General features: G+C 42.5%; 1 protein-coding gene across 1 annotated transcript; it reads left to right on the top strand.

The window, feature by feature from the left end:
* The first annotated feature begins 456 nt into the window (after positions 1 to 456).
* Positions 457 to 26,539, top strand: gabrg1 (gamma-aminobutyric acid type A receptor subunit gamma1). The gene is made up of 9 exons (XM_030116578.1): positions 457 to 533; positions 2,336 to 2,496; positions 7,368 to 7,435; positions 9,177 to 9,397; positions 23,715 to 23,797; positions 24,626 to 24,763; positions 24,899 to 25,051; positions 25,949 to 26,151; positions 26,258 to 26,539. Exons 1-9 carry the CDS (start codon positions 457 to 459, stop codon positions 26,537 to 26,539), a joined length of 1,386 nt encoding a protein of 461 aa, XP_029972438.1.
* The last annotated feature ends 1,397 nt before the right edge of the window (positions 26,540 to 27,936 follow it).

The following is a 27,936-nucleotide window of genomic DNA, read 5'->3' on the forward strand; positions in this document are numbered from 1 at the left end:
TAAAAGAGAGAAAGCCTTTGTCAGGAGCCTGTTAGCAGCACTGCAGATGGACTCCAGCATGCTCAGCATCTCTGTATCCTTGCTCCTTTTTCACCTGCCACCCCCTCCATCCAGCACTCCCTTCATCCTCCCCCTCCATCCATTCTCTTCTTAAATCCAGGCGTCCCGTTTCCTCCCCCCTTTATCCAGCTGTCCCCCTTCATCCCATCCCCCCTCCATCCAACCATTCCCCTTCACCCCCTCCTCCCTCAATTTAGCCATGTCCCTTCAGCCCCTCCCTCCTCTATCCAGCCGTCCCCCTTCAGCCCCTCCCCCCCCTCCATCCAGCAGTTCTCTGCACCTCCGGGCGCTGCATTGAACCGTCAGAGACGCACAGGCGCGTTCTTGATGACAGAAGCAGCCTGATTTCTTTGTTCTGGAAAACCTTGTCGTCTTTTCCTTGTTTTGAAGAAGAGAATGAAGTGTCTTTTTTTCATAGCACTGCAGGAAAAGGCCATAAAACCATGGCTGCTCTTCACGCTACTCGGCCTCTGGTGAGTGTTTGTGGATGCGAATGAAAATCTGTTTGTCATGAAGACTGGAGGCAGCTCCGTTAGTGTTAAATCGTACAGATATCGTCTTTTTCAGGCTCTTGCCTTCAATCTGAAGCTGGACTGTATTGATTAAGGCTGCACATTATCATGAAGGCCACAGGTTATTTAATGAGTATGATATCTGTTTACCCAATGCATACTTTTTAAAATTCACCAACAGCAACATAGTTTGCATTTACATTTGATTGATTTTCAAGTGTATCTGAATGTGCATGTATTTGCCTTTTGATGGACTGGATACGTGTATAGAGTGCAGGACTGGCCCTGGACATCTTGATCTATGTGGTGCCCCCGGTGGGATTTTATACATAAGAAATCCAATAGCATTGTTGTTTTTTACTATTGTCTTTTGATTTACCCTGCTAACATGCTTAGAATAACACAAAAAACAGAAACATGCAAATGTTGCATAATATGCAAATATGCATAATATACAATCTATTTCTTCTGATATGCATATTACTTTACAGACATCTTTCTTGTGATTATAGTCAAATGTTGATTTGCAGTCTCAAAAAAGCAGTAAACTGCAGTGTTGTGCTGGAATGATAATAACAATGTGTACTTGAAGTTGAAAATCATTTATTAGTCCCAGAGGGACTAATAAAGGACAGACAAACAGAGACAGACAGACAAATGGATGGACAGATGCTCAGTGTGATAAAAAAACAAAACAAAAAAAAAAACCAGGAAACAACTATGAATGATACATTAAAGATAGACATATGCACTATATATAGGAAATACTTCAACACTGAAGTAACGTAAAGTAACATTTAACATGTATTAGACAACAAGTACTGTGATAACTGGTGCTGAAAATGTGATATATTAAGGGGTGACCATTAAAAACAGTAAAAATGTTCGCAAATCAGATGTAAATAAAACAAATAATGAAAGTGCCTATTAGGGCAGTGCACACACCTTGTTGTAATAATCCTCAGAACTGATCAGTGTTGTAGTAGTTGATTGATATGACCCACCCTGCTCTGCTTCGTAATGACTATTACTTCATTTACTGATTTGATGGGTTAAAAGATGTTTACTGTGCAGCATGAGGACTGGAGAACCAGACAGCTGGTCAAACCCCCATGACATTTGAGGGGTGTGATTTTTATTCCTGTTGAAATAAATAAATCTAACTTCTATGCAAGGTTCAGCTACCCATTTGCTCTACTAACGCTACAACCTTGAAGGTGAACTCTTGTCGCATTTGTGGTGCCCCCTGGACATCACTGCACCTTTAGCAGCTCTCAGCATGTAATGCCTAATGTCTGGGTGAACAAGCAGGATGTTCAAGGTTGAACATGGCAGTAACTGTATTTGACCACGAGATGACTCTGAATCTAAAGTGTGGAACATAAATTACAATTTGAGCATCATCCCTTTTGTGAAATCTGTCTTTTTTTTCTAATTTTCTTTTTTCATTTTGAATAACCAAATTAAAAATAAATAATAGAGTAGAATTGCTCTTGCTTAGTCGGTAATAAAGAGGTGATAGCAAAGTCATCTTATGTTAAGATTAACAATAAATACTGAACATTCTATACAATATTTTGATGTTGACTTATTAAAATGCTTGTCCTGCAAAATTTGTGAAGTACCTGATATCATGATATCATATCATTGGTTTCATCCTGCCAGAATATTTAGACATGTGTATTTGTTACAAATGAATGCATCACTATTATATACACTAAAAGTACATATGTGTGGGACACTGTGTTTGTTGTTTTCCACAGTTCAGCTTTTGGGCCCAGTAAGCAAGAAGAAGAGGATTATGAAGATGTGCCTATTAATAAGACTTGGGTTTTATCACCAAAAGTCTATGAGAGTGATGTGACACTGATCCTCAATAAATTACTGCAAGGCTACGACAACAAACTGCGACCTGACATCGGAGGTAACCCAAGTTAATACAGCATTGTTGGGTTCTGTGTGAGTGTGTTTGCGATGAAATGACTCTAAATATAAAGAAGACTTGAGCTTAAAGATGAGTTGAGTTGAACAGGGCAAGTCCACACTGTGATCTTGTATTACATCCACAACAACACAGAAGGCTGCATACCAAGCCACTGAGCACCACCGAATTGAAGCTTGAAAAAAATCAAATGATTGGGTTATGTCCTTTGATGATAAAATTGCACAATCATGGGAAGATGGAGCTACAAAACAATTAAACTTGGTGCTACTTTCAGATGAAATGTGGTTACAAAGAACAAAGGCATAGTAGATCATGTTAAAAAGACAGTGTCTAAACACAGTAGAAACCCTCATGCAAGGGGATCAAACTGATGTTCAGGCCGTGGGCTGTGTGATTGCCCTTGCAGTGCCTGCCGAGGCATCTGTCCAGCTCATCAGACAGACAAACAAATTTATGCCGAACGAAACCCATTGGCTAAGCTGGGGACCATGCCCTGGTAGGGTTCCGACTTGGTTTTGACCCTATAAAAAGTTGCAGAGGGGCATTGTGACATTTTCTTTTCTTTTCTTTAACCTTTACTTAACCAGGTAGGTCCCGTTGAGATTAGAAACCTCTTTTTCAAGGGTGTCCTGGGGGGTCACAAAATAATAAGTTACATCCAGACAAACAAACGGATGGACAGACAGACAAAACAGACATGGTGAAAACAATACATCCTTGCTGATACTCAGCAGGCTCTAATTATAAACATTGGTCGTATTCTCTTAAAGCTGATCTGTCCATTTAAGTATGTCAGGCATAAGTGCAATGCTTTTGCTCTGGGAAGTGTTCTTTTTTGTGAACCCCAGGAGTCCTGCACATACGAGGGGGTACCCAAAAGAAACTGGAATTAGGTCATACAATACTAATAATAATGAGTTTCGACTTCTGACCATCAGATGTGCTGCAGGTAAGCCTCATGCATATCTGTGAAAAAGCTGAGCTCCCAGAGTGACACTGACGCCTGTCAGGCGCTATATATAGCAACAGAGTGCAGCTGCGGTCTGCGATTATTTCCAAAATGGCGACATTGACTGGGAAGCCAGAGCAGCTTGCAAACATTAAATTCTGCTTTTTGCTGGAAAAAAAACAGCAGCAGAAACACTCACCTTGTTGCAGCAAGCCTACAAGGATGATGCTCTGGGGAAGACTCAGGTCCATGAGTGGTTCGGGGGTTTGAGAAGGGCCAGATGTCGGCGCGTCAGGTCCGCTCAGCCGCGAAAACAATGCTGAGCTGCTTCTTTGCTGTCCAGGGTCTCGTCCACAGCGAGTCTGTCCCTCCAGGTCAGACTGCAAATCAGGACTACTACAGGAAGTCCTCAGACGCTCCGTGAGGATGTGAGGAGGAAGCAGAGCGTCGTGGCGGAGTGGAGCCGGTTGATCCACCACCACAGAGCGCCAGCGGACACGGCGCTGCGCCTCACGCAGTTTCTGGAGAAGAATGAGATGAATCTCCTCTCCCATCCGCCTGATTCGCCAGATGTAGCCTCGAGTGACTTTTTCTTGTTCCCCAAGTTGAAGAAGGAGCTGAAGGGACGGCGGTTTGCAGATGTGGAGGAGGTGACAGAAAAATCGCAGCCGGCAAAAAATGGCACAATTACGCACAGGTGTCACGACACATTCGTGAAGTGGGAGACACGGCTGGAGCGCTGCATTAATGCGGATGGAGATTATTTTGAAGGCAACGGTGATGTTTTATTTTGAAATGTCAGAAATAAAAAGTTAAAGTCAAATTCCGGGAACTTTTGGGTACGCCCTCGTATTTGTTTTACTGAACACTTTCAACAAAGAGAAAGTCCTCCAATGAAAATTAACAGTAAGGAAGATACTCAGTGAGCTGATATCTGTGTTTGACTCAGCTGTTAGACCAGTTGATTTGAAAAAAGGCCTGATGGATGATTAGATCATGATATCATGCAAATTATATAAATTATCACTAACCTAAATGATGATTGCATAGTGAGCAACACCAGTAAAACTCCTCTTGCCCATACGGTGCTCAGTTGCACCCCCGTGATTCCCCTTTTTAAAAAAGCTGCACTGGGCCAAGGAGGAAAAGGAGCAGTAATTATATTTTTTTTATTTAGACTGGTCTGTGTGCGATCTGTCTTAATTTGCAATTTTGTATCGAGATGAATGACTTTTTTTTTTTTTTTGGTGTGCTTCAAATATAGGGGGATCACACTCCTCAGCTCCTCAGTCCCCCAGGAAAGTCTATTCCAGGGTACCTATAGAGGAGGATTTGACTGATAGTCAAACCTCGGATCCCAGAGGAACAATGCAGTTTTCCTCTCGGTCGTGGAACACTGGACCAACGGCCCGAACGCACTGGACGCGGAAGCGCCGCGCACGGTGCGCACGGTAGCGCCGCGCACGGTAGCACCACGGACGGCGCTTCTGATCGCCTCCCATGTTAACCTATCTGACTGGCCGCACACAACGCGCAGGGGGGCGCCGCGCTCTGCAGCGAGCCCGCTCCGCTTCGTTGTATTTTTCACGCGAGCCGCGAGCAGCGAGATTGTCAAGCTGGATCCAGCAGATCGGACCAGACAGGAAGTCGGAAACAGAAAAGGCAAGAGAATCCGGTCAATTTTCAAAATTAAATAAATAAAATGACGATTAGTTACTGTGTTGCTCGTCCATCTGTCACTTGGGTCTAATCACAAGAGAGATGGACACACACAAACAGACATACGCATGTACACACCCAATCAAACACACACACACACACACACACACACACAGCGACAGAGATTCGCGTGATGCAGAAAAAAAGAGGACAGGAGGAGAAAGTCTCTCCACAAGTCACCAGAACACACACATGCATCCTGGCAGAGCGAGACAAAGGTAACAAATGTGAAAACCAAGAGCAGACAGATCCAGCCGAGTGCAGTCGATGTGTGACCATCGCGGAAAGCGCAGGCAGCAGATACGCCTCCAGTGCGAACAGCCAAGCGCCGGCGCGGAGACGTGCGCAGCGCGCGGCGCCTCCGCTACACTTCCGCGTCCAGTGCGTTCCCAGCGTAACACTACATGCTCCATCGGGTGCTCAAGGGTTTGTTTGCGTTTGTCCGAACAGTTCACATGTGTTTTGTGGATTTGGAGAAGGCGTTCGACCATGTCCCTCGTGGTGTCTTTTGTGCAGGGTGCTTCAGGAGAACAGAGTCCTGGGCCCATTGCTCTATAAGACTGAAATAGGAGGTTTGCATTTCCGGCAGTAAGTCTGGTGCATGTTGAACTCCAGCAGGGCTGCCCTTTGTCACCGGTTCTGCTTATAATTTTTAAGGACAGAGTTTCTCAGTACAACCAGGAGCCGGAGGTGGGGTCTGGTTCAGGGACCATCGGATTTCATCTCTGCTTTTTGCAGATGATGTTCTGTTGGCTTCATTGAACCAATGCTGTAGGTCAAGACCTACAGCATGCACTGGGGTGGTTTGCAGCTGAATGTGAAGTGAAAGGAATAAAGATTAGCACCTCCCAATCCGAGTTTATGGTCCTCAACCTGAAGAAGGTGGTCTGCCCTCCCCGGGATAGCGGAGAGTCCCTGTTTGAAGTGGAAGAATTCTTTTAGTCTTGTTCACAAGTGGGGAAAGGATGGAATGTGACATCGACAGGCAGAATGATACAGAATATGCAGTGATGCGGTCATTGTATCAGTCCATCGTGGTGAAGAGGGTATTGAGTTGAAAGGTGATGGTCCCACTTTACCGGTCAATCTGGTCATGATCGTTGGGTCCCTAGAGATAGGTTGAGGAGCTCAGTCACTAGGGAGGACTTAAAAGTAGAGCCACTACTCCTCCACATCAAGAGGAGCCAGCTAAGGTGGGTACCTGTTTCGGATGGCTCCTTGATGTCCTACTGGGAGGAGGCCTGAGGGAAGACCTAGGATATGCTGGAGAGATTGCGGACTCTATTTTGGTAGACCAGGGCCAAGTGTGGCTCAAAATTTTCCCTAAAAGGTAACTCTCGTAACCTATATACAGACACCGCATAATAAAGATGAGTGGTGTGGAGAGATACTTACATGATAGATAGATGAATACTGAAGCTGTGTAACTGTATAACGACAGCAGAAGCACCTGTGCTGAAATTACACATTGCCCTTGTTTGCTTGTGAAATTAACTTGTTATACCCAATTGAATCATGATCCTTTTGGCATGTAATGACACAAAATCAAAAACATGAATATGTTTTATTAACTTTGGCATTAAATCTCAGTATATGAAACTAAGCAGCTTGGAGGAGGGAGGCTTGGCGACCCGGGTTGGCAACCTGTGGTTGGAGGTGGTGAGATTTCAGTGCACCTTGTGTGCACTTCTTTGGCACAAAACACCCTGATGCACGAACCCACTCATCTTGGCGCAAGTGAAGCTGACCGGTCAACAAAATGGCTTTGCACCAAATGCCTGTTGCACCTGTCAAAATTAACATTGGGCAGCCTGTGCGACCCTTTGCCACCCTGCACTCCTCTATGAAAATGGAGCCCTATGTCTCTCAGCTGGCCTGGGAACACCACAGGATCCTCCTAGAAGAGCTGGAGGAAGTGTCTGGGGACAGGGGAGTATGGGCATTCCCTGCTTCGACTGCTGCCAGCGCAACCTGGCCACATAAGTGGTAGACGATTGGTGGATGGAAGAGCTTGAACTTTTCTTTTTTTTTTGCCCAAAAATGGAGAAATAAAGACCTTTTTCTGGAATCTAATTGTGTGAGAAGAAAAGAAAAGCTAATAACAGGTATTTTGTTATATGGTACCTGTTTTTAGGTTGATGCTGTATAATTCATTGCAATTGCACTTCTTTTATTTTCTTAGTGAGGCCGACAGTCATCGAAACAGCAGTGTATGTCAACAGCATTGGACCAGTCGACCCCATCAACATGGTGAGGTTTCCTTTACTTTTGACCTGATATACCAAAAAAAAAGATCAATTATTGCTTTTTTTTACCATTTCATCAGCTGTTTCTAATTTTAAAGGTACAATAAGTAATTTACTAGCAAAAAAATAAATAAAGAAAGAAAATTTGCCTGCCATTGAAAAAAAAAAATTCCTGCAATCTGTCCATCAATAAATGTCTTGGTAACGTGTTCTTTTTTTTTATTTCAAAATGAGCATTCCGGGACAGAAAAACTTCAGTAGGCACGGCTAGACTGTCACACTTCCGTGTTCCACAGCCAATCATTATATGAGGCCCCGAGGCTGCCAAACGAGCAGCGCAGCAATCTGTATTTTATGACTGAGCTGTCAGCCCACCCGCCGTGTGCATGCGCACCGTGCACTGGAGACTCAGGCCATGTGCACCCCACGCCACTAAGGCGACACACCTGAACTGCCTAAACTCATTTGAAGCGACACTAAGGAACTTTTCAACCTTAATAAAACATTTTAATATCATTTGTGATGATACATCGACTTACAACTAGTTGAATGACCCCTCTGTCACGGGCTGAAGGCGTCAGTATTGCTTTCACTTGGACTAAGAGCGTGGTAGGAACCCTGCACACTAAAACACTCCAAATGTGCGGACTGCTTTACGGCATGCGTCACATCATGATATAACATTTTTTAGCCACCATTACATTCATTACCTCGTCGCTATCCATCCTTCCCACTGCCACTGGAAACAAATGAAGGCGAGTTCAGTCCGACAGCATGCCACCGGGAGCAGCATTTTACCACGCCACGTGCTAGGCCTCATGGGAACTGTAGTATTCCTTCGGCAAAACACTACCGCTTTTGTCCACTGGCGCCGCCAAAATCAACAAAAACTGAAAGTTCCTTAGTGTTGCTTTAAAGCCTTCCAAACTGGCAATCTGCCTGATGCTCTCTGGAGAGGAGAAGGGGGAGGGGGGAAGCATGTTACATGACATAATATTACTTATTTCATCTTTGAACATCAGCTTTCTTATTTTTAACAGTAAGATTTATTCTGAGGATATTAGAAATGTTACTGGGATTTCACTGACATGAAAGATTGTGTTTTAGAATTAAAAGAAAAGTTTGATAATATTTTTTTTTTCGTTTTCATTTTCTACCTCCATAAGCTGAGCTCGGTGACGGTAATATAACTTTGGGAGGAGCTGTAAATATGAAATTTATTATAAAAATAATTAAAAACATTCCCATTTGTCACCTGTTATTCTACTTAAGCAAAATGTGTTCTCCATCAAAATGAGGTAAGGGCTGAAATAACTCCGGTGGGCAGTGCTGTCCTGTGACTACTTCCTGGTCCCAGAGCCAATTATATGTGAATTCCCAAAGTTGCCAAACAAGCAGCGCTGTATTCCAAATTTTATGTCTGCACCACTGGCTGTGAGCTGCACACCTCCGGTGCGATGCTAGACATGCCCTAATCTCCTCTAAATTGGCAACTGCACCACTCTCCGAGGGGGAGGGGGAAAAATGTTATGTTACTTATTGCACCTTTAAACAATATTGACAGTTTTTCAGAGTTCAACATAGTCATGTTTGTTGCTACTACTTTAGATGTATGATGAATGAGGAATGATTGAACTTGCATCTTTATGTAGTAAAAGTAGAAGAGATGAGTGCCAGTGATTCTCATGTGATTTTTTTGTTGGTCTTAAAATTTTTGTCAGATAATTTTCATAATTCTGTTGCAGGAATACACCATTGACATATTCTTTGCCCAGACATGGTATGATAGCCGGCTAAAGTTCAATAGCTCAATGAAACAGCTCATGCTAAACAGTAACATGGTAGGCAAAATCTGGATCCCTGATACATTCTTCAGAAATTCCCGAAAATCTGATGCACACTGGATTACAACTCCTAACCGTCTCCTGAGGCTATGGAGCAATGGGAGAGTCATGTACACACTGAGGTAGGACAGTTATGCACACTGCATGCTCGTCTATTTGGCTTTCATTCTTTTCTATTGCTGAGTTATCATCCCTGTAACAATACTTGTTTGTTCAGCACTATGGTTTATGTATTCGTATGTTTGTGTACCGTATTTTCCGGAATATAATTCCCACCAGACTACATCTTCCGAAAAACTTATGTGAGTCACACTACCATAAGTTGCATTTATTTAGATATTTATGTCACAAATTCGAAGACTTAGAAAAAACATATGATTTAGAATGGCAAGTTATTCCACAACACAATAAAACAGAGCAACAGAGGAGGCCGGTATATTAACCATAGCAGCCGACTCCATCGCCTTGGGATTCACACGTTTGATTGGATTCACATGCTCTCACATCACATACCTCATTTCTCACACATAAATGTCCATTAAGGGACTTTGTTTTAGGTTTTTGATTAAAAGTGACTTTGGATACCTGTGTTGAGTTCATCTGTGAGCCTGTGAAAAGCCAATGACGCTCAATTAGTTATGTCTCAGAGACCGCGAGGAGCTGAGCTTATGCCACAAACCATCGATTTTCCCCTTTTCAGGGATGCATGTTTTCAGTATTTAGGGTCTTATAATTTAAATAACATTTTGTGTGTGTTGTGAGCGAACATTTTAAGGCATTTTGAGTTCTTTGTGAATACTGTTTGGAGGTTTATATGCTTAATTGGAGCAGGCCAGCTGACGGTTTTGCCTGGGCCCGGGACAAGATAATGTTAGATATATTTGATGTTGATCAGTCAAGGGCTGTGTCCAAATGTCCACACTGTTCCTCAATCACTATATAGTGCTGGACCACATAGTGGACTATATAGTGCCCTGAATCCGTTGGCGATTCGGACACGCAGCTCCCTACTTTTACCCTCAGTCACGTGACCCCCGGCCTGTACCATGGTAACCAGACGCACCGGCTCGCGCAGACTTAATTCCACGACACAAAAAACATTTGTAATATATTTTTTTTAATGTGCTCTTATTCTGCATTTTACTTTCCTTGTCATCTTTCTAACCATTGAAGAATAAACAAAAATGTATTGTTAAATTATTCCCGGCTCGCATTGCTGCTCTTCCGTCAATTTCATGGTGATTCGCAATGCATGATGGGTCATATTGAGCCATCTGGGGACCATCAATGCTCACTACTTTTCGAGATGCATTGTGGGAAATTTCTAGTGCCCTTCTTTTTTGCTATCTGGACATTCAGACAGCCCTACAATTCACTATGTAATGCCCTATATAGTGAATAGTGTGGACATTCGGACACAGCTGAGGACTCCATTCGACTACTGTTTATGTCAGGGGTGTCAAACTCCATTTGTTGTGGCCCTTGTAGTCTTGAAAAAAGATGTCAAAAGAGTTGTCTTGTCTTCATGGAGGAGGTTTGCGACTCACTAAAACAAAAAGCACTCGCGGAGATCTATATGTCAAAAAAGATTATATTTATTTTCAACCAAAATCATATCGGCTCTCCGTGGTTGACTTTCTAAAGAAAACATATAAATAGCGTGTTTAGAGTGGTTGAAAAAACTGTTACTCCTCACTCCTTCAACACAAAGGGCCTCAACTCTCCAAAACAGCTGATCCCTCTCTCTTAATTACTGGAGAGGGCCGGCAGCCCGGAGGACGAGGCAGGTGAGTGGTTTTTAGCAACCAATCAGAACAAAGAAAAGCACCATGACTTCAGATTCAGACTCATCATCATCATCGTCATTTAAATAATAAGTTGCTCAACAGGTTCCAACACCATTACTGGAGGTCCGCAGCTCTGCATGTCCTCCATGTCTCCCTGCTTCAACACAGTTGATTGCAATGAGGCTCGTTACCTGGCTTTCTGCTGGACTTGGCCATGAATCTTCATGAGATTCAGGTGTGTTGAAGCAGGGAGACATGGAAAACATGCAGGTCTGTGGCCCTTCAGGACGGACTCTGGACACCCTTGGTTTATGTTTGGCTTTTGTACTTATTAGTTAATTTGCAAGTGGAAATATGGCTAAATAAAACGAGACAGATGTATGTGCATACATACATACGTAAATATACACATACACATACATAAAAAACTGAAAAAACTACATTTTGGCTCACAAAAGCATGTTCTGACAAAGATATAAATAGGAACAATACAGGTGCAGCACAAGAGAGTGAAGAGAACACAGGGAAGGTCATTGGCCGGGAGGCCAGATGAGGCAGAGACACACACAGACGCACAGAGGGAAAGACGGGCCATTTCTCAATTCTTAGAACGCCAGCGCGTACCCGTGTACTTGGCAAGAACACACTTGTCACTCAGACTGCGAGTACAGACTTGCGACTAGGCGAGAACGCATTGACAATATTGTGCACTTGGAACCAGCGTACTTCATGACATCATGGTGTGTTTACAACGACAATATCTGTTAGTTTTCATATTATCTCTACATTAAAATATTAATAAAAAGCAACATAAGATGAGTGTTTATAGTGGGGCCAGTGTTCAGGAACTATTAGTGGAAGAGAGTAGTTGGCATGGAATGACTTTATATAGCAAGTCGCAGCATTGGAAAAAGGTTAAAATGACAATACAGGATGATCCGGACTGTAGAAAAATGTGGCAAAATTGCTTCTGTCATATAAATACCATGAAAAATACAGTGTTACCAATAGTTCTAGCATATCTGCCTTCCTATACAGCCTTTCAATTACTGTTTAACTACTTGGAACTAAGCTCAGAAGAAAAGCAGGTAATCAGACAACACTTTCACTCTTTCGTCTGGTCATGTCTTCATGATGCACTGTTTTACATTATATTATACACACATCATTAGCACTTTTCCGTTCTCTTTTCAGTAAATACATCAATGTGTTACACTGTTAAGCAACGAGAGATATTAATCATAAACAGGAGTATAACAAACAAAGTCAGGAGTTAAAGGAAGCTTTATTTTACAAACTTCAATATTTTACATTTTTGCATTTTTTCATCGGAAATACATACTTTTACTTTTTACTTGCAAAGTAAATTTTAAAGCAAATACTTTTGTACTTTTACTGAAGTAGATTATTCCTTGGGTACTTTGACTTTTACTTAAAGGGATACTTCAACATTTTGGCAAATTGGCCCATTTAGCGCAATTCCTTAGTCATTTGGAACAGCATACTTACTTTTTTGTGAGGGCGAGCTGTTGTTTATTCAGAGGTGAGTCGGGGAAGGTTTTCGGGACGGACACAATGGAAGTGGGTGGTATTTTTGGTTCCCCTCGTCAAACTCATCAAATACACAATCCAATAACCCCAAAACACTTTGGTGGACACGTTTTAATCTGCACATTCACTACGCTGTGAAATATTAGTGCAAAATTACCAGATTGAGTTGTTTATGCGAAGATTGCTAAGACGGAACTACTTACTAAACATGGCGTCTGGCGTAGTGATTTCAAAAGAAAAAGTATTTCCCAGTATTTGCTTCAGTGTCGTAACGCTACAATATTATTTGTTGGTGTTCCACAGCGTAGTGAATGTGCGGATTATAACGTGTCCACCAAAGTGTTTTGGGGTTGTTGGACTGTGTATTTGATGAGTTTGATGAGGGGAACCAAAAATACCATTCACTTCCATTGTGTCCGTCCCGAAAACCTTCCCCGACTCACCTCTGAATACACAATAGCTCGCCCTCACAAAAAAGTAAGTATGCTGTTCGAAATGACTAAGGAATTGCACTAAATGGGCCAATTTGCCAAAATGTTAAAGTATCCCTTTAAGTAAAAGTCAAAGTACCCAAGGAATAATCTACTTCAGTAAAAGTACAAAAGTATTTGCTTTAAAATTTACTTTGCAAGTAAAAAGTAAAAGTATGTATTTCCGATGAAAAAATGCAAAAATGTAAAATATTGAACGTGAATTGTGAATGTAGTAAATATTCAAAATAAGAACCGGACAAAACACTGTCTACTCAAATTTATTTAGAACAGAGCATTGTAAACAAAAGCTTTATATGCTCATAAATTGTAAATTATTTACAATTCTGGCATAATATTTGAAGGAGCACTGCACAGTTTTAAATATTAAATTATCAATTTTTCACACCCACACACGTTTTCACCTTTGCCTGATGGGCAGCAAGAGCTATTTCTACAAGATCGCAGTCACTCCTATTTTCCTGTGCAGGGCACTGACAGCACAGCAATATGAGTGATTCGGGTACAAATCGCTCTGAGCTTGATGTAATGCACACTCCCGCTGGCCTGATATCCTTAAGTTTTGTTTTGTCCGCCATTACTCCACCAGATGCTTAGCAGCAACAACTGAGCAGTACTGAGGATGGAGCTTCCAGAAAGTAAGAAAAGACCGGCTTCTAGCACTGCCACAGCTCCAGCACAGACTCCACCAGGCAAAAGAAACTTAAATTTTACTCGAGCGCTGCTAAAAGAGCGAGAAGGAGTTCCTCTCTTCTGTGCACGTACAGTACTGCAGTTACGCCGAAGGCCTGCGGGGATCGCTGTTTTGCATAAAATGAGCAAACTGCATAATGCCCCTTTAACAAGACAGACAATTCTTTTGGCAAGTATTTTACAGGTGATTGTGGTTCAAATTCAAAAGAAGTTGATTTTCAAAGTTTTTGGAATGGAGACATGCTCTTTTAGGAGAGAAGCTCAATCCAGCTGTACTGAACAGTCTCTCGCATGCTGCAGATGCAAGTAAAGGTGTGTTTAACTCCAGAGAGAGACTGTTCACAATGGGGGAACGACTTAAGAACGTCGAATGCTGTGCCTGTGCTGGTTAAGTAGGCATCTTGCTGCTTTGTACTTTCCTGGACGTTGGCCTTCATGGAGCCAAAGAAGTCCTCATCATCTGATGATGGAGAGCTGTTGCCAAACCTTTGTGTTGGTACCTGGTCCAGACGTATCTTGAGCTAATCCAAACCTATACAAAAAAACATACATTTGCAGACCTGCCAACCTGTACGCATTTTGCGTAGTAGGTACGCAATTTGACATCAAAATACGCTGGTACGCTCCGCCTCATTAAACTACGCAAAAAGCTGCAGACGTCTGTGAGCGCTGTTATAAATGCGGACCGTGGACACGATGCAGCAGCAGGGCTCTGAAGTGTCACGCATTTCGGTGTGTTGTCACTCAGTCACGGCACACATTGTATTTGTCACGCTGAAAAAAAATACCGGTAAATTCGGCTGGTGCGCCGCAGCTATGGAACCGGGAGGAAACATGTGCTAGCCTGTAGTGCTGCGACGTTCAATGAACGAGTCGTTCGTTTGAACGGCTCTTTCAAGTGAACGACGAGAGCCGGTTCACAGCTGTCTGAGAGTCGTTCCTTTGTGCAAATAGTCCTCGCTTCCTTCACGTGTCTCCTGAGTCCCTCCTGAGTCCAGCTGTCACCGCTGCTTTCGTGTTAACGACCGAGTTTCACTTTTCCGCAGCAGTTCCAGTCACCTGAACACAGCAGCTAACTAGCGGAGGAGGAGTGTCGCGAAACCGGAGAGGAGCCGGTGTTTTGGAATAACTGAGTCCCTTTTAACTGGCGACTGGGTTTCTTTCACGTCCCTTGTTGCTGATAGATATGAAAAACCAGACAAAAAGTCGTGTCAGACCTTTTATGAGTCTGATTTCAACATCTGCGGCTACTAGCAGCAGCAGCAGGAAATGCTAAAGGAAGTCAGTCACCAGGTAACAAGGACACCAGTTAATTTGAAACACCGTATTGACGGCTTTATAAAGGTTTTAGTAATGGAACACACGCGCACGCATGCGCACACACAGCAAAAAATGCTTAGTTAAAGGACATGTAGCAGCATTTTGAAGCTCTTTTCTGGGGACAACGTGCACGGTCAGCCGCAATGTAATGTGTATCAGAAAAACATCTGTTAAGTCTTTGAACCCCCCCCCCCCCCCCCCCCCCGGTCAACAAGTGTTCTGGCAAGTGGTACTCAAAAATTTTCACCAAGGTTGGCAGGTCTGCATTTGCAATGATTTAGTGACTTAGCGTTTTATAATAACTCATATTAAAGAAAGTGGCTGAATGGGAATTGTTTAAAAAAAATACCTGCTTTCAGCACATCTTCATTACTTGTCCATGATGTTCAGAACTTTGGGAGCAGGATAGCAGCAGTGATCATTTCAGGATCAGCTAATATTTCTGAAAATCTCTGCTTAATCAATCAATCAATCAAGCAATCAATTTATTTTTGTATAGCCCAGTATCACAACAACAGTTGCCTCAGAGGCTTCAAGATGTTACATTGGTTGGTAAAAATAAAAACAGTGAATTAGCATAATGTTAATATGTCAAATTCACAGTAACGAGACAAAACGAAGCAACCACCGCCTTACACCCTCACATCCGGCAAGAAAAAACTCCAAAAACCCAGTGGGAAAAGAAGAAATCTTGGGGAGAATCACAGTATGGAGGGATCCCACTCCCAGGGACGGACAGCTTTGGCAACAGCTAGCATGGGACAATAAGAAATAAAGCCTAGGACTATGTTGAGTACAGTCCGTTGGACGGTCCAGCACAGGAACTACGGATCCCAGAGGTAGAACTGAAGCCAGTCCACGGGCAGCACCTACAGGAGTGTCCTCCCGGTCTGGACGGAGCTTGTTCGTAGGCCCTCGTAATAGTGGAGTCAGCAACTGAAACTGGAGAAGACTCCCCCTCGAAGGGGGGGACAGCAGGTGAAAAGCAATAAACGGACGAAAGGGAATAACATTCAGACATTAGATGATAGGGCTCTCAGTGCACCGTATTTCCCACAGCATTCTAGCTCCTAGGGCAGCTTTGTGGATAGTTTAGTATTTAAACTAGTATTTAGTTAGTATAGTTTAGATAGTTTAGTTTAATTTAGTTTGGTTTGGTTTTGTTTAGTTTAGTTTAGTTTAGTTAAGTTTAGTTAAGTTTAGTTTAGAATCCCGAGCTGACCTGATCGTAGGCTGCATCGAAGAGAAACGTCTTGAGCCTAACCTTAAATGTGGAGACTGTGTCTGCCTCTTTGAACCACTTGGAAGGTGGTTCCATAAAAACGGTGCCTGATAGCTAAAGGCTCTTCAACCAAGTGTCCATTTAGAGACTCTAGGAGTCACCAGTAACCCTGCATTTTGAGAGCGAAGTGCTCTGATTGGTTGATAAGGCGTTAAAGCATCTTGGAGATAGGTCGGAGCCATCCCATTTAGGATTTTGTAAGTGAGGAGAAGGATTTTAAATCTAACTCTAAACTCGACAGGAAGCCAGTGAAGAGATTTTAGAACGGGAGTAATGTGTTCACGTCTTCTAGTTCCGGTTAATAATCTGGCGGCCGTATTTTGAACCAACTGAAAGTTTTTTAATGCACTTTTTGGACAGGCTGCAAGAAGGGAGTTGCAGTAGTCCAATCTCGCAGAAACAAATGCATGGATGAGTTTTTCTGCATCGCTTCAAGGTAGAATGTTTCTTATTTTAGCTATGTTGCGCAAGTGGAAATATGCTGTTTTACAAGCCAGGTTGATGTGTGCTTTAAAGGAGATATCCTGATCAAATAAGACCCCGAGGTTCCTCACAGTAGAGGAGGAGGATACACTGACGTTATCTAAGGTGATAATCTGTTCAGATAGGCAGTCTCTCAGTTTATGGGGGCCTAGTATAATGAGCTCTGTTTTGCCAGGATTAAGACGGAGATAGTTCATAGTCATCCAGGATTTAATTTCTCTGATACAGTCACTGAGTCTGTCTATTTGATTAGTTTGATCAGGTTTCATAGATAAATACATTTGTGTGTCATCTGCATAACAATGAAAATTGATATCGTGACTTCTAATTATGTTCCCTAAAGGAAGCATATATAACCGAAATAAAATTGGCCCAAGCACGGACCCTTGAGGAACCCCATAACTGACCTGGGAGCACGGTGAGGACTGTTGGTTAACGTGAACAAATTGGTACCTATTAGATAAATAGGATTTGAACCAGCAGAGGGCTTTTCCTCTGATGCCAACCTCACATTCTAACCTCTGCAGGAGAATATTGTGGTCGATTGTATCAAAAGCTGCACTGAGGTCTAGGAGAACCAGGATTGAGACTAGACCTGCGTCAGCCGCCAATAGCAAGTCATTAGTGACTTTAACTAACGCAGTCTCAGTGCTGTGATAAGCTCTATATCCTGACTGAAATTTCTCAAATAAACTATTGTCCTGTAGGTGGCGGCGAAGCTGTTTAACCACGACTTTTTCCAGGACTTTTGAAATAAAAGGCAGATTTGATATTGATCTGTATGTAGTTGGCTCGAATATCAGGATCAAGATTAGGTTTTTTCAGCAGTGGTTTGATTACTGCGAATTTAAATGACTGTGGCACATAGCCAATTTCTAGAGACGTATTTATTATAGTTATGACCGTATTTAAAATAACTGGAAGAATATCTTTGAAAAGCTTAGTTGGAATTGGATCTAGGAGACAGGTCGAAGTTTTAGAAGACATTATAATCGAAGTAATCTCAGCCCCATTTACTGGTGAGAAACTATCTAGTATTTCAGGTATTTCAGGTGGCGGCAGTGGCTGGATTCCCTGAGCTTGCTCTGAGGAAAGCGCTTCATTGATTTTACCTCTAATGGTTATGATTTTATCATTAAAGTATTTAAGAAAGTCATGGCAGTTTAAAGATTCTGGGATTACTGGTTCCACTACAGTATGACTGTTTGTCAGTCTGGCTACAGTGTTGAACAGAAATCGAGGGTTATTTGTGTTTATTTCTATTAAACAAGAGTAATATAATGTCTTGGCTTTAAAAAGAGTTTGTTTATAGCTTAGCAAGCTACATTTCCAAGCCTTCAGAGATTGTTCCGATTTAGATTTACGCCACAGTCTTTCTAATTGCCGAGTTTTTTGTTTGAGAACACGGGTTTCAGAATTAAACCATGGAGCAACGCGCCTGGGTCGATTGGTTTTCAGCTGCAACGGAGCCACTACCTCAAGGGCAGATTTTAGTGAGTGCATAGTACTGTCAACAAACTGATCACTATTATCACCACTGGTCAATAAGCTCATTTCTGTGAGTTCACAAGATAATGCAGCAAATGCAGGCTGGATCAATTCTTTGTACCGAGCCACAGATTTTTCAGATAATGTCCGTATCAGCTGAATTTTATCTTTTTGAGCAAAGTAGTCTTCAATCAAAACCTGAAAAGTAATTAAGAAATGGTCTGAGAGTATGGGGTTCTGAGGGAGAACATTTAGGTCACTGACCTCTATCCCATATGTTAAAACCAGATCCAGGGTGTGCTTGTGACTATGAGTGGATTCATCAACATTTTGAGTGAAACCGATACTATCTAATACTGCAATAAACGCATTACTCAAACTGTCACCAGAATCATCCACATGGATGTTAAAGTCACCTATTACAAGGATCTTGTTATGAGCCAATACTATATTGCTTAAAAACTCTGAGAACTCAGTTAAAAAGTCAGAGTAAGGACCAGGAGGTCGATACACAATAATTAATAGCACAGCTTTTTGATTCTTCCAATTTGGACAAGTAAGCGTTAGTATTAAGCTTTCAAAAGTGTTGAATTTAACATTAGTTTTGGGTTTAAGAAGAAGACTGGAGTGTGATATCACTGCCACACCTCCACCTCGACCTGTTGATCGAGCTGTTTGGAAATTAACATAGGTTGGAGGGGTACATTCATTGAGCCTCACATAGTCATCTTGCTGAAGCCAAGTTTCTGTTAGAGCAAGGAGATCAATGTTATTGTCACCAATAAGGTCATTCACTAACAGAGATTTATTGGAGATTGCTGTAATGATCACATTTTATGTATTTCCTGCTGGAAAAGTTATTCTGTCTCGTACAGGTGTTAAGCTTTTTACCCATTGACTTTTTTTTAATGCTTTGAGCACTATGGACAGACACAGTCTCTGTTTGCCTAGGTAAACCTCCATGCTTGACTTGTAAGAATCCGGGAGCAGGATTAGTGACGGGATCAACAAGATCAACAGAGGAGCGTTCTACACGACTGCTCTGCGCCCGGGGCTCATAGCTGGTTTGTCAATTTAGGGTACGAAGCTGATCAGCCATATTGTGAGCTAAAAGGGCTGCACCATCCAAAGTTGGGTGGATGCCGTCCCTGCGGATGAGCCCAGGCTTTCCCCAGAAGGTGCACCAGATGTTTAGAAAAATAACTCCGTTTTCCTCACTCCATCTAGACAACCAGCGATTGAATGATGAAAGTCGGCTATACATTTCATCATTGACCAAATTGGGCAGGGGACCAGAGAATATTACGGCATCAGACATCGACTTAGCCAATTCACACACCAAGGCTACTTGTAATTTGAGCACCTCTGATTGTCTCCGCCGGGCATCATTACAGCCTGCGTGAATCACGACTCTACGGAATCTCCTACCTTCCTGTTTTAAAAGTCTAAGGTTCCCCTCGATGTCCCCCACTCTGGCCCCCGGGTAACACCTAACCTTCACCGCTGGCAGCTTCACGTCTCTAACTATAGAGCTGCCAATCACCAGGGTGTCCTGTTCAGCCGGTGTGTCGTCGCTGAGGGGAGAGAACCTATTGCAGACGTGAAGCAGTTCTTGGAGTGTTACGTGGCGGTGCTTAGCACTAGTCTTCCTCCGGACTGTCACAAACCGGTCCTGGTCTTGCCCCGGCTGCTCGGGACATGCTGCGGGGCGAGGCTTGCTAACACTCCTCTCACTGCAGGAGCGGGCTGCAAGCCCTGCCACTACCTCGCTATAGCTAGCGCTGCCCTGCCCCTCACATCTGCACAGCCGCTCCTCTAACTCGGTTACCCTGGCCTCCAGCGCTGCCAATACACTGCACTTTACGCAAATACCCCTATCGTCAAGGGAGGCAGGGTTCTGACTCAACATACGGCGCACTGAGCAGGAAAGAAAAGAAGACAGAGGGGAGGACGCCATAGCGGTCCCGGCGGACCAAGCTAGTTAGCACGCTAAGCTAGTTAGCACGCCGGTGGCGCTAATGGCCTGGAGTGCGTTGATCAGCGGCTGACACAGCTTTGATGACAGCTGGAGGCGCTCAAGCTTCTGGGTAAGAACTGTAGTGGTTAGTATAGAGTTGCCAACCGTTCCTTGAAAAACGGAATTGTTCCGTCTTTGAATGTAAAAGTGTGCGTTCCGTATTGAGCTGAAAAGGAACGCACTTTGTTCCGTATTTTTGTGAGAGTCAAAACGTGAGCAATGGAACTTGCGCTTTTTTTTGAAAACTTACGGTAAATTGTTCACCGGCTCTCTGACGTTCTGTGACCAATGAGCTGACAAACATGGCTTGACAACACATCTCATTGGTCAAAAAAAGACCGTTCCTAGTAGGCTTCGGCAGTTCATTGGCCAATAGTCAGTTTCATCACAGAGCGCATGGGAAGAAGTAAATCAAAACATTAACCCCTTAAGCTCAGACCGGCCCGCCGGCGGGCCGGTCAACTTCTCCCGATGCATTTATTAATTATTTTGCATATTCCACAGACGTACTATGTACCGTTAGAAAGCTGATATTCTCATGAATCCGCTGGTATAAACCACTTTCAGATGTGATTACCACAGCGGGTAATATAAACACATTTGTCCAACATACAGCAAATTAAGTAAACAGCGCAACTCACCTTTGGAGGCTCATAACTGATCACAGATGATCCATAATCCAGATAATCCAGCAAAAACTGCCACAGTACAAGCGTATGCATCCAGGCAAAGCTAGAAAGTATAGCCTTTTGTCCAAAACATGTCTTGAAATAAGCAAATAATCCAGAATCCATGGAACAAGGAGCAGTTGTTTCCCAAACAGAAGCTTTTATTTTCTCCTCTCTCCACTCTAACGGACATGACCATATATGGGCATACAGTGCAGTTACACAGCTGACAGCAGCTGTCAATCAAACTCTGACATCCAGTGCCTTCATTCAGTGACTCTCAAAAGCGATTGGAAGAAGCTAACAGCTCCATGTTTGTGGACGGGACATGCTAACAACTCCATGTTAGTGGATGACTGATGCTAACAGCTAACATGTTAGTGGAACGGACATGCTAACAACTCCATGTTAGTGGATGACAGATGCTAACAAATCCATGTTAGTGGATGGGACATGCTAACAACTCCATGTTAGTGGATGACAGATGCTAACAGCTACATGTTAGTGGATGGGACATGCTAACAACTCCATGTTAGTGGATGACAGATGCTAACAGCTACATGTTAGTGGATGGGACATGCTAAGAACTCCATGTTAGTGGATGACAGATGCTAACAGCTCCATGCTAGTGGATGGGACATGCTAACAACTCCATGTTAGCGGATAACTGATGCTAACAGCTCCACGTTAGTGGATGGGGCATGCTAACAACTCCATGTTAGTGGATGACAGATGCTAACAGCTCCATGTAAGTTGATGGGACATGCTAACAACTCCGTATTAGTTGATGACAGATGCGAACCGCTCCCATGTTAGTGGGTGGATGTCTTGGTCGCGGGCCGGCAAGGAGGCTCGGTCCCGACCAATGCCGCTTCCGGCTTTAATATTGATCTTATTATTGAAAATAATGATGTTTGGCCACTAGTGCCACCTGTTGTCCAGTAATCAACCATGTCGACCCTTGTGGGCCCTGAGCTCCTCTGGTTCCTCTGGCCTACTGTTTAGTTTTTAGTTTAGTTTATTGATTTATTTGACAGGGACCATGTACAAATACATTAATGTTTCAACAGAAAAGATGCTTTGTACCAGATTTAGCAAGTGCTAATTTCCATCTGCAGTCCCTGGGATCATCACAAGATCATCACTGTGCATCTCAAAAGCCAGAACCAAGACCCACGGTGAGGCAGCCTTTAGCCTCTACAGTCCCGTGGAACACCCTGCTGGAGAACCTCAGGACCACAAAGACTGTTGATGTCTTTAGGGAGTATAAAAACACACCATCAGACTTTTAACTGACCTTATATATTCCTCTTATTTTCATTATTATTTGTGTAATTTTATTGTATTCTATTGTGTGCTTTTAATTTTTTACTTTTTTGCTTTTACTTTTTAATCTTATCTTACTTAATTGATATTAACTTTGCACCATATCATATTTTAAGTTTTTAGTTGTTTAACTCCAGGGTTTCCCGAGTTGTCCATCACACTGGGAGTTGGATCCATTTGACTACGGGGCTTGCTGTGCACGGGTTCTCCTGTCCCAGCTGGCCTGGGGGGCTCCCCACCTTGTTGTGGGGGTTCCCTTGGTTTGGCGGGATTGGGGGTCAGGCGCTGGAACCCCAACAGTCCCGATCTTTGACTTCTTCCAGTGTGGGCAGCCCCACTGGTGGTGTTTCCCATGATGCTCAGTGCCATGCCATGTCTCCCTTTTGTATGAAACAAACGGGGAGTTGGTGGGGTGTTCCTAATAGATTCCGTGGGTACCCCATTATGAAATGCGTCACGAACCAAAGTCAAAGACTCTGAGAAGCACTGATGTAAAGGGTTTGCAGCCCGATGTCAAAATACCACTTTAACATTGTTCAGTAACATAAATGACATAATAGTATTAAAGTCAGACCTGGGAGGCTGAGCAGGCTAAATTAACAGAACAAGCAAGTCAGGTAAGCAAGCTCCCTAAGCTTTGATCCATCCACATCACTGAATTTTCAGTGTTGCTTCTGAACAACTCTGGAGGAAGCTGATGCATCAGGACTCCATCAGAGGGATTCACAGCTCATTGACCAACAGGGCACAAAGTTGAAGCTAACAGTTACTGCATGAAATTACTAAGCTAACAGGGTAACAGCTGACCTCATGCCGATAGCTAAGTGTTGACCTGCGTTGCTATCTTGCCACTTGCGAATTAGATGGGATTGCAATCTCAACTACTGTGGATATGAGATTGTGCATTATACGTCCCTGACAGAATGGACATATGCCACAGTCTTTCTTAGTTGTGTTTAAATTATTTATTTTTTTTATTTTTTTATTTTTTTTTTTTGGTATGATAGCAGCATATAGTTGTCACAAGTCTGGAACACCCTCTCGTGGCTGTAGATGGTGGTGTTTATATCTTGTTTCAAGACAACAAGAGTCATTGTTAATTAAATATATTAAATTACATATATTTTAATATTTAATTTGCACCTAACTACAAGTCACAGGACCAGTCAAACCATGAAACAAGTGCAACTTAAATTCCTGAAAATACGGTAGTAATTTTTAAGGTTAACACAGTTTGCCGAAGCATTACTTACTCATACTTTGTTCAGTAACAAATGAAAGGGTGAAAAACAATGCTGAGACTTGATTTTTGTTACAATTCTGTTTTTGTCAGGTTGACTATTAATGCGGAGTGTTACCTTAAGCTGCATAACTTTCCAATGGATGAGCACTCGTGTCCGCTGGAGTTTTCAAGCTGTAGGTGGTTAAATGTATTCCCCATTCTTATTTTAATCCATCATCTTGACTTCAACTTCCATAGCTTGTTCAGAAAGAGGGGCTCCTATGCCTGCTAGCATAGTCGCTGAAACCCATCCCTCCTTGCCGTAAGGCTCATCTGCTTGAGGCTGCCCTCACAAAGCCGCTGTCACCACTGTACTGCCAGAAAAGTCACATTGTCCCATTTTTTTCTGGCAGATTTAGTGGAGTGTGTATGCCTCTCCTTTTGAATTCATTCAGTGAGTGCTATCGTCCATTTACATTGTGCCTTTATCTCTCATTCTAATCATGGTCTTACTCATCCAGAAATGTGGAAAATAAAAATATCATTCCACGGGGCACACTTAAGATACAGTAGAGTCACAAAAAAATCAAATCAATAAAGAAACCAACGTTTCTCTAATGGGATCAATTTCTTGAACCCATTAAAGTAATTATTCTTCTAATTTCTGTCGTAAGTGAGGAAAACTGTCAAAATGGCTACAACTTTTGAACGATTGGCAGTAAATTTAAATCTAATCCAAGACTGCTACATTTTCATCAAAGTGGTTTCAAATACTGAAACATCTCACTCAATTTCGAGTGACGGAATTGGAGATAGGAGTGCCCATCTCCAATTGAGGACATGTTGTCCATAACCCCGGGTACTTCACCTACATTTTGAATGTTTCTGTTTACCTTGCCATGATCTCGTCCCTTGTTATGTTCCCTGAATGAAAGGTGTGAGGTTTAAGTTGGAATCAATCATTAACAGTATGTTTCTAATTCCACAGTTCTGTGCCTGTGTTATTGCTGGATGTTTTTCAGATGGTTATCCCAAGAATGAGATCATGTATCGGTGGCAGAGACGGGCAGTGGAGGTGGCAGACCAGCGGTATTGGAGACTCTATCAGTTTGCCTTCATCGGCTTAAGAAACACCTCTGATGTGGCACACACTCAATCAGGTGGGATACGAATAAATGTCTGCTCAGATTTTTACACCAATAAACATCAATTATTAATTTGGAGTTGATTTTGTTGAGATTTCAGTAAGAGATTAATTTAATGCTTCCCTTGTGTTACATTTGTTACACCTTCAGGCGAATATGTAATCATGACAATCTTTTTCGACCTGAGCCGAAGAATGGGTTACTTCACGATACAGACCTACATTCCATGTAGCATGATTGTGGTGTTGTCCTGGGTTTCCTTCTGGATCAACAAGGATGCTGTTCCAGCCCGCACATCTTTAGGTTTGATACTATATTTTGTCAACACACACGTTTTTTTTTTCCTTTTCTTTTCTTTTTTTTTTTTTTTTAAGGGGGGGCTTTCCTCCATATGTGGAAAATGCTATTTAATAATATGCTATTTGATAATATTAAAGAGTGATAAGAGCTTTATTCCTCTCAAATGATGCTGTAAGTACAACACAAAAGCAATCTTCCGTATGTCTTCTCAGTCTCCTCCTGGTCTAGTAAGTCATTGCAAATGTAGTCTGCATTTAATTTACTCCATCTTCTCACCAATTCGCCAAAAGTACAGTTAGACAACAGATTTTCAGATTAGGTAAAGATATTTCAGCTTTACCTAGCCAAGAGCTTCACTTCAGTTCTTACACACTTTTAGGGTCTTCTGCTTCTTTGTGAATACTGGTACTTGCATACCTCTGGTATTCTGGTACCTGCAGTAAGACAGTAAGTTTTCTCATTGTTTTTAAAATATTTCATAATCACATATTCAATAGAGGTGGAGGAAACTCCCTGAAAGCACATTGATTTTGTTTTTAATTAGTTCTACTTGTGAACTCAATGAGGAGCTGAACAAAATTTTCCCCTGCGGAGGTTAAAAACAGGACTGATAGTTTCAGTGTCCTTCCTGGTTTTCCTCTAAAGACACAGACCTCTCTGACCTGGTGCCCCTGACAGCTCTCATGGAATTAGAGCAACTGTACAGGTTACCCATCTTCATAAACGTCACACCATTTTTCAACAAACTATCCAAATTTATCTGCCAGCATAATTTTCTGAGATTTACTGATTATAGCTAACATTTCAAAGCAAGCTTCCTAAGTACATTGCAAGCAGCCAGTTATAATTTTGTACCCTTCTACTACTAAGGAATTAATATATTTCTTACAATTCAATCAGGTATAACCACAGTGCTGACCATGACGACCCTCAGCACGATCTCCAGGAAGTCTTTGCCAAAAGTTTCCTATGTAACTGCAATGGACTTGTTCGTCTCTGTCTGCTTCATCTTCACATTCGCTGCTCTCATGGAGTATGGAACGTTGCACTACTTCACCAGCAACAGACAGACCAAGAAAGCTAAAGCTAACAATAACACACAGGTACAAAGCCCCATTTCTTTCCTTTTATTTTCAAAAGTGTCCTAATTTGCAATTATAGGTTGTGAATTTTAACATTCTGAAGTAACTGTTTATATTCCCTCCACAGCAGAAAGCACCCAGCCTGGTGAATATCCGACCTGGCACATCCCTCTTACAGATGAATAATATTGTGTCTTATCATGAAGAGGATGACTATGCTTATGAGTGTTTAGATGGAAAAGACTGTGCAAGTTTCTTCTGCTGCTTTGATGACTGTCGTTCTGGAGCCTGGCGTGAAAACAGAATGCATGTTCGAGTTTCCAAGATTGACTCTTATTCACGAATCTTTTTTCCCACTGCTTTTGGGCTTTTCAATTTGGTTTATTGGATCGGTTATTTGTATTTGTAACATAAAATACAGAATATAGGAGGTCAATGAATGCAAAGGTTTTAAAGAGAAATCGATGCCTTCAGAAAAAGTCTTTTCATTGATTACTTTTCAAACAGGCCATAATTGCCATACTTCTCTGTATAAAGTTGGAGGGTTTGAGGCAGCATCATGGCTGCATTGAGACTGCATTGGTAGTCATTGAAACATTTTGAACTAGAGCAAACGTGAGAATATTAGATGAAAAATAGTAAGAGATGCCTGGTAAATTTTCCTTTACACATATTATATTTACTCACATGCAATAATATGCCAGTGGTGGAGAAAGCATGAAAGTTTGTAACAATTGGCTTGACCAAGGAAAATCTGAGATTATGAAATTAATTGCTGTCTTAAAAGGATACTCCTTTAGTTTATTGAGGGGCGTGTTGCCTTTATGACATAAACCAAGCTGAGTTAGTGATTGTGATTTGAAACAATACAGTGAATAGGCAATCATGGTTTTGTTGTTTCATAGCAGCAATGTTTTTATACTCAGATCTATCATAAGTGATGAGGTTTAATTCAATTCAGCTTTATTTATGTAGTGCTAAGTACAACATAGTTCATTTTGGCACTTTTACAGGGAAAACACAACAGTTCCACATGAGCAGACATAACCCACTGACACGAAAAGTGGTCCAGAGCACGTCTATAAGGCGTTATTTCTGTAAGTTCAGAAGACATTCTCAAGAGATCCAGAATGGAAGTTTTTATGTTGTTCTTGGACATTGTATGGATGTCTTGTCAGGACGTTATACGAGGGGGTACCCAAACCGGAATTAGGTCATAAAATACTAATAATAATGAGTTTCGACTTCTGGCCGTCAGATGTGCTGCACGTAAGCCTCGTGCATATCTGTGAAAAAGCTGAGCTCCCAGAGTGACACTGATGCCTGTCAGGTGCTGTTTATGGTAACAGAGTGCAGCGGCGGTCTGCGCTTTTTCCAAAATGGCGACATTGACTGGAAAGCCAGAGCAGCGCGCAAACATTAAATTCTGCTTTTTGCTGGAAAAAACAGCAGCAGAAACACTCGGCTTGTTGCAGCAAGCCTACAAGGATGATGCTCTGGGGAAGACTCAGGTCCATGAGTGGTCCGGGGGTTTGAGAAGGGCCAGATGTCGACGCGTCAGGTCCGCTCAGCCGTGAAAACAATGCTGAGCTGCTTCTTGGCTGTCCAGGGTCTCGTCCACAGCGAGTCTGTCCCTCCAGGTCAGACTGTAAATCAGGACTACTACAGGAAGTCCTCAGACGCTCCGTGAGGATGTGAGGAGGAAGCAGAGCGTCGTGGCGGAGTGGAGCCGGTTGATCCACCACCACAGAGCGCCAGTGGACACGGCGCTGCGCCTCACGCAGTTTCTGGAGAAGAATGAGATGA

This window comes from Salarias fasciatus, chromosome 19 (assembly GCF_902148845.1).
Source record: "Salarias fasciatus chromosome 19, fSalaFa1.1, whole genome shotgun sequence".
NCBI classification, from domain to species: Eukaryota; Metazoa; Chordata; class Actinopteri; order Blenniiformes; family Blenniidae; genus Salarias; species Salarias fasciatus.

Coding starts and splice junctions, on each gene's coding strand:
- gabrg1 (XM_030116578.1), top strand. CDS start 457: ATGAAGTGTCTTTTTTTCATAGCACTGCAGGAAAAGGCCATAAAACCA. Junction 534..2,335: donor TTCACGCTACTCGGCCTCTG/GTGAGTGTTTGT, acceptor TGTTTTCCACAG/TTCAGCTTTTGGGCCCAGTA. Junction 7,436..9,176: donor CAGTCGACCCCATCAACATG/GTGAGGTTTCCT, acceptor ATTCTGTTGCAG/GAATACACCATTGACATATT.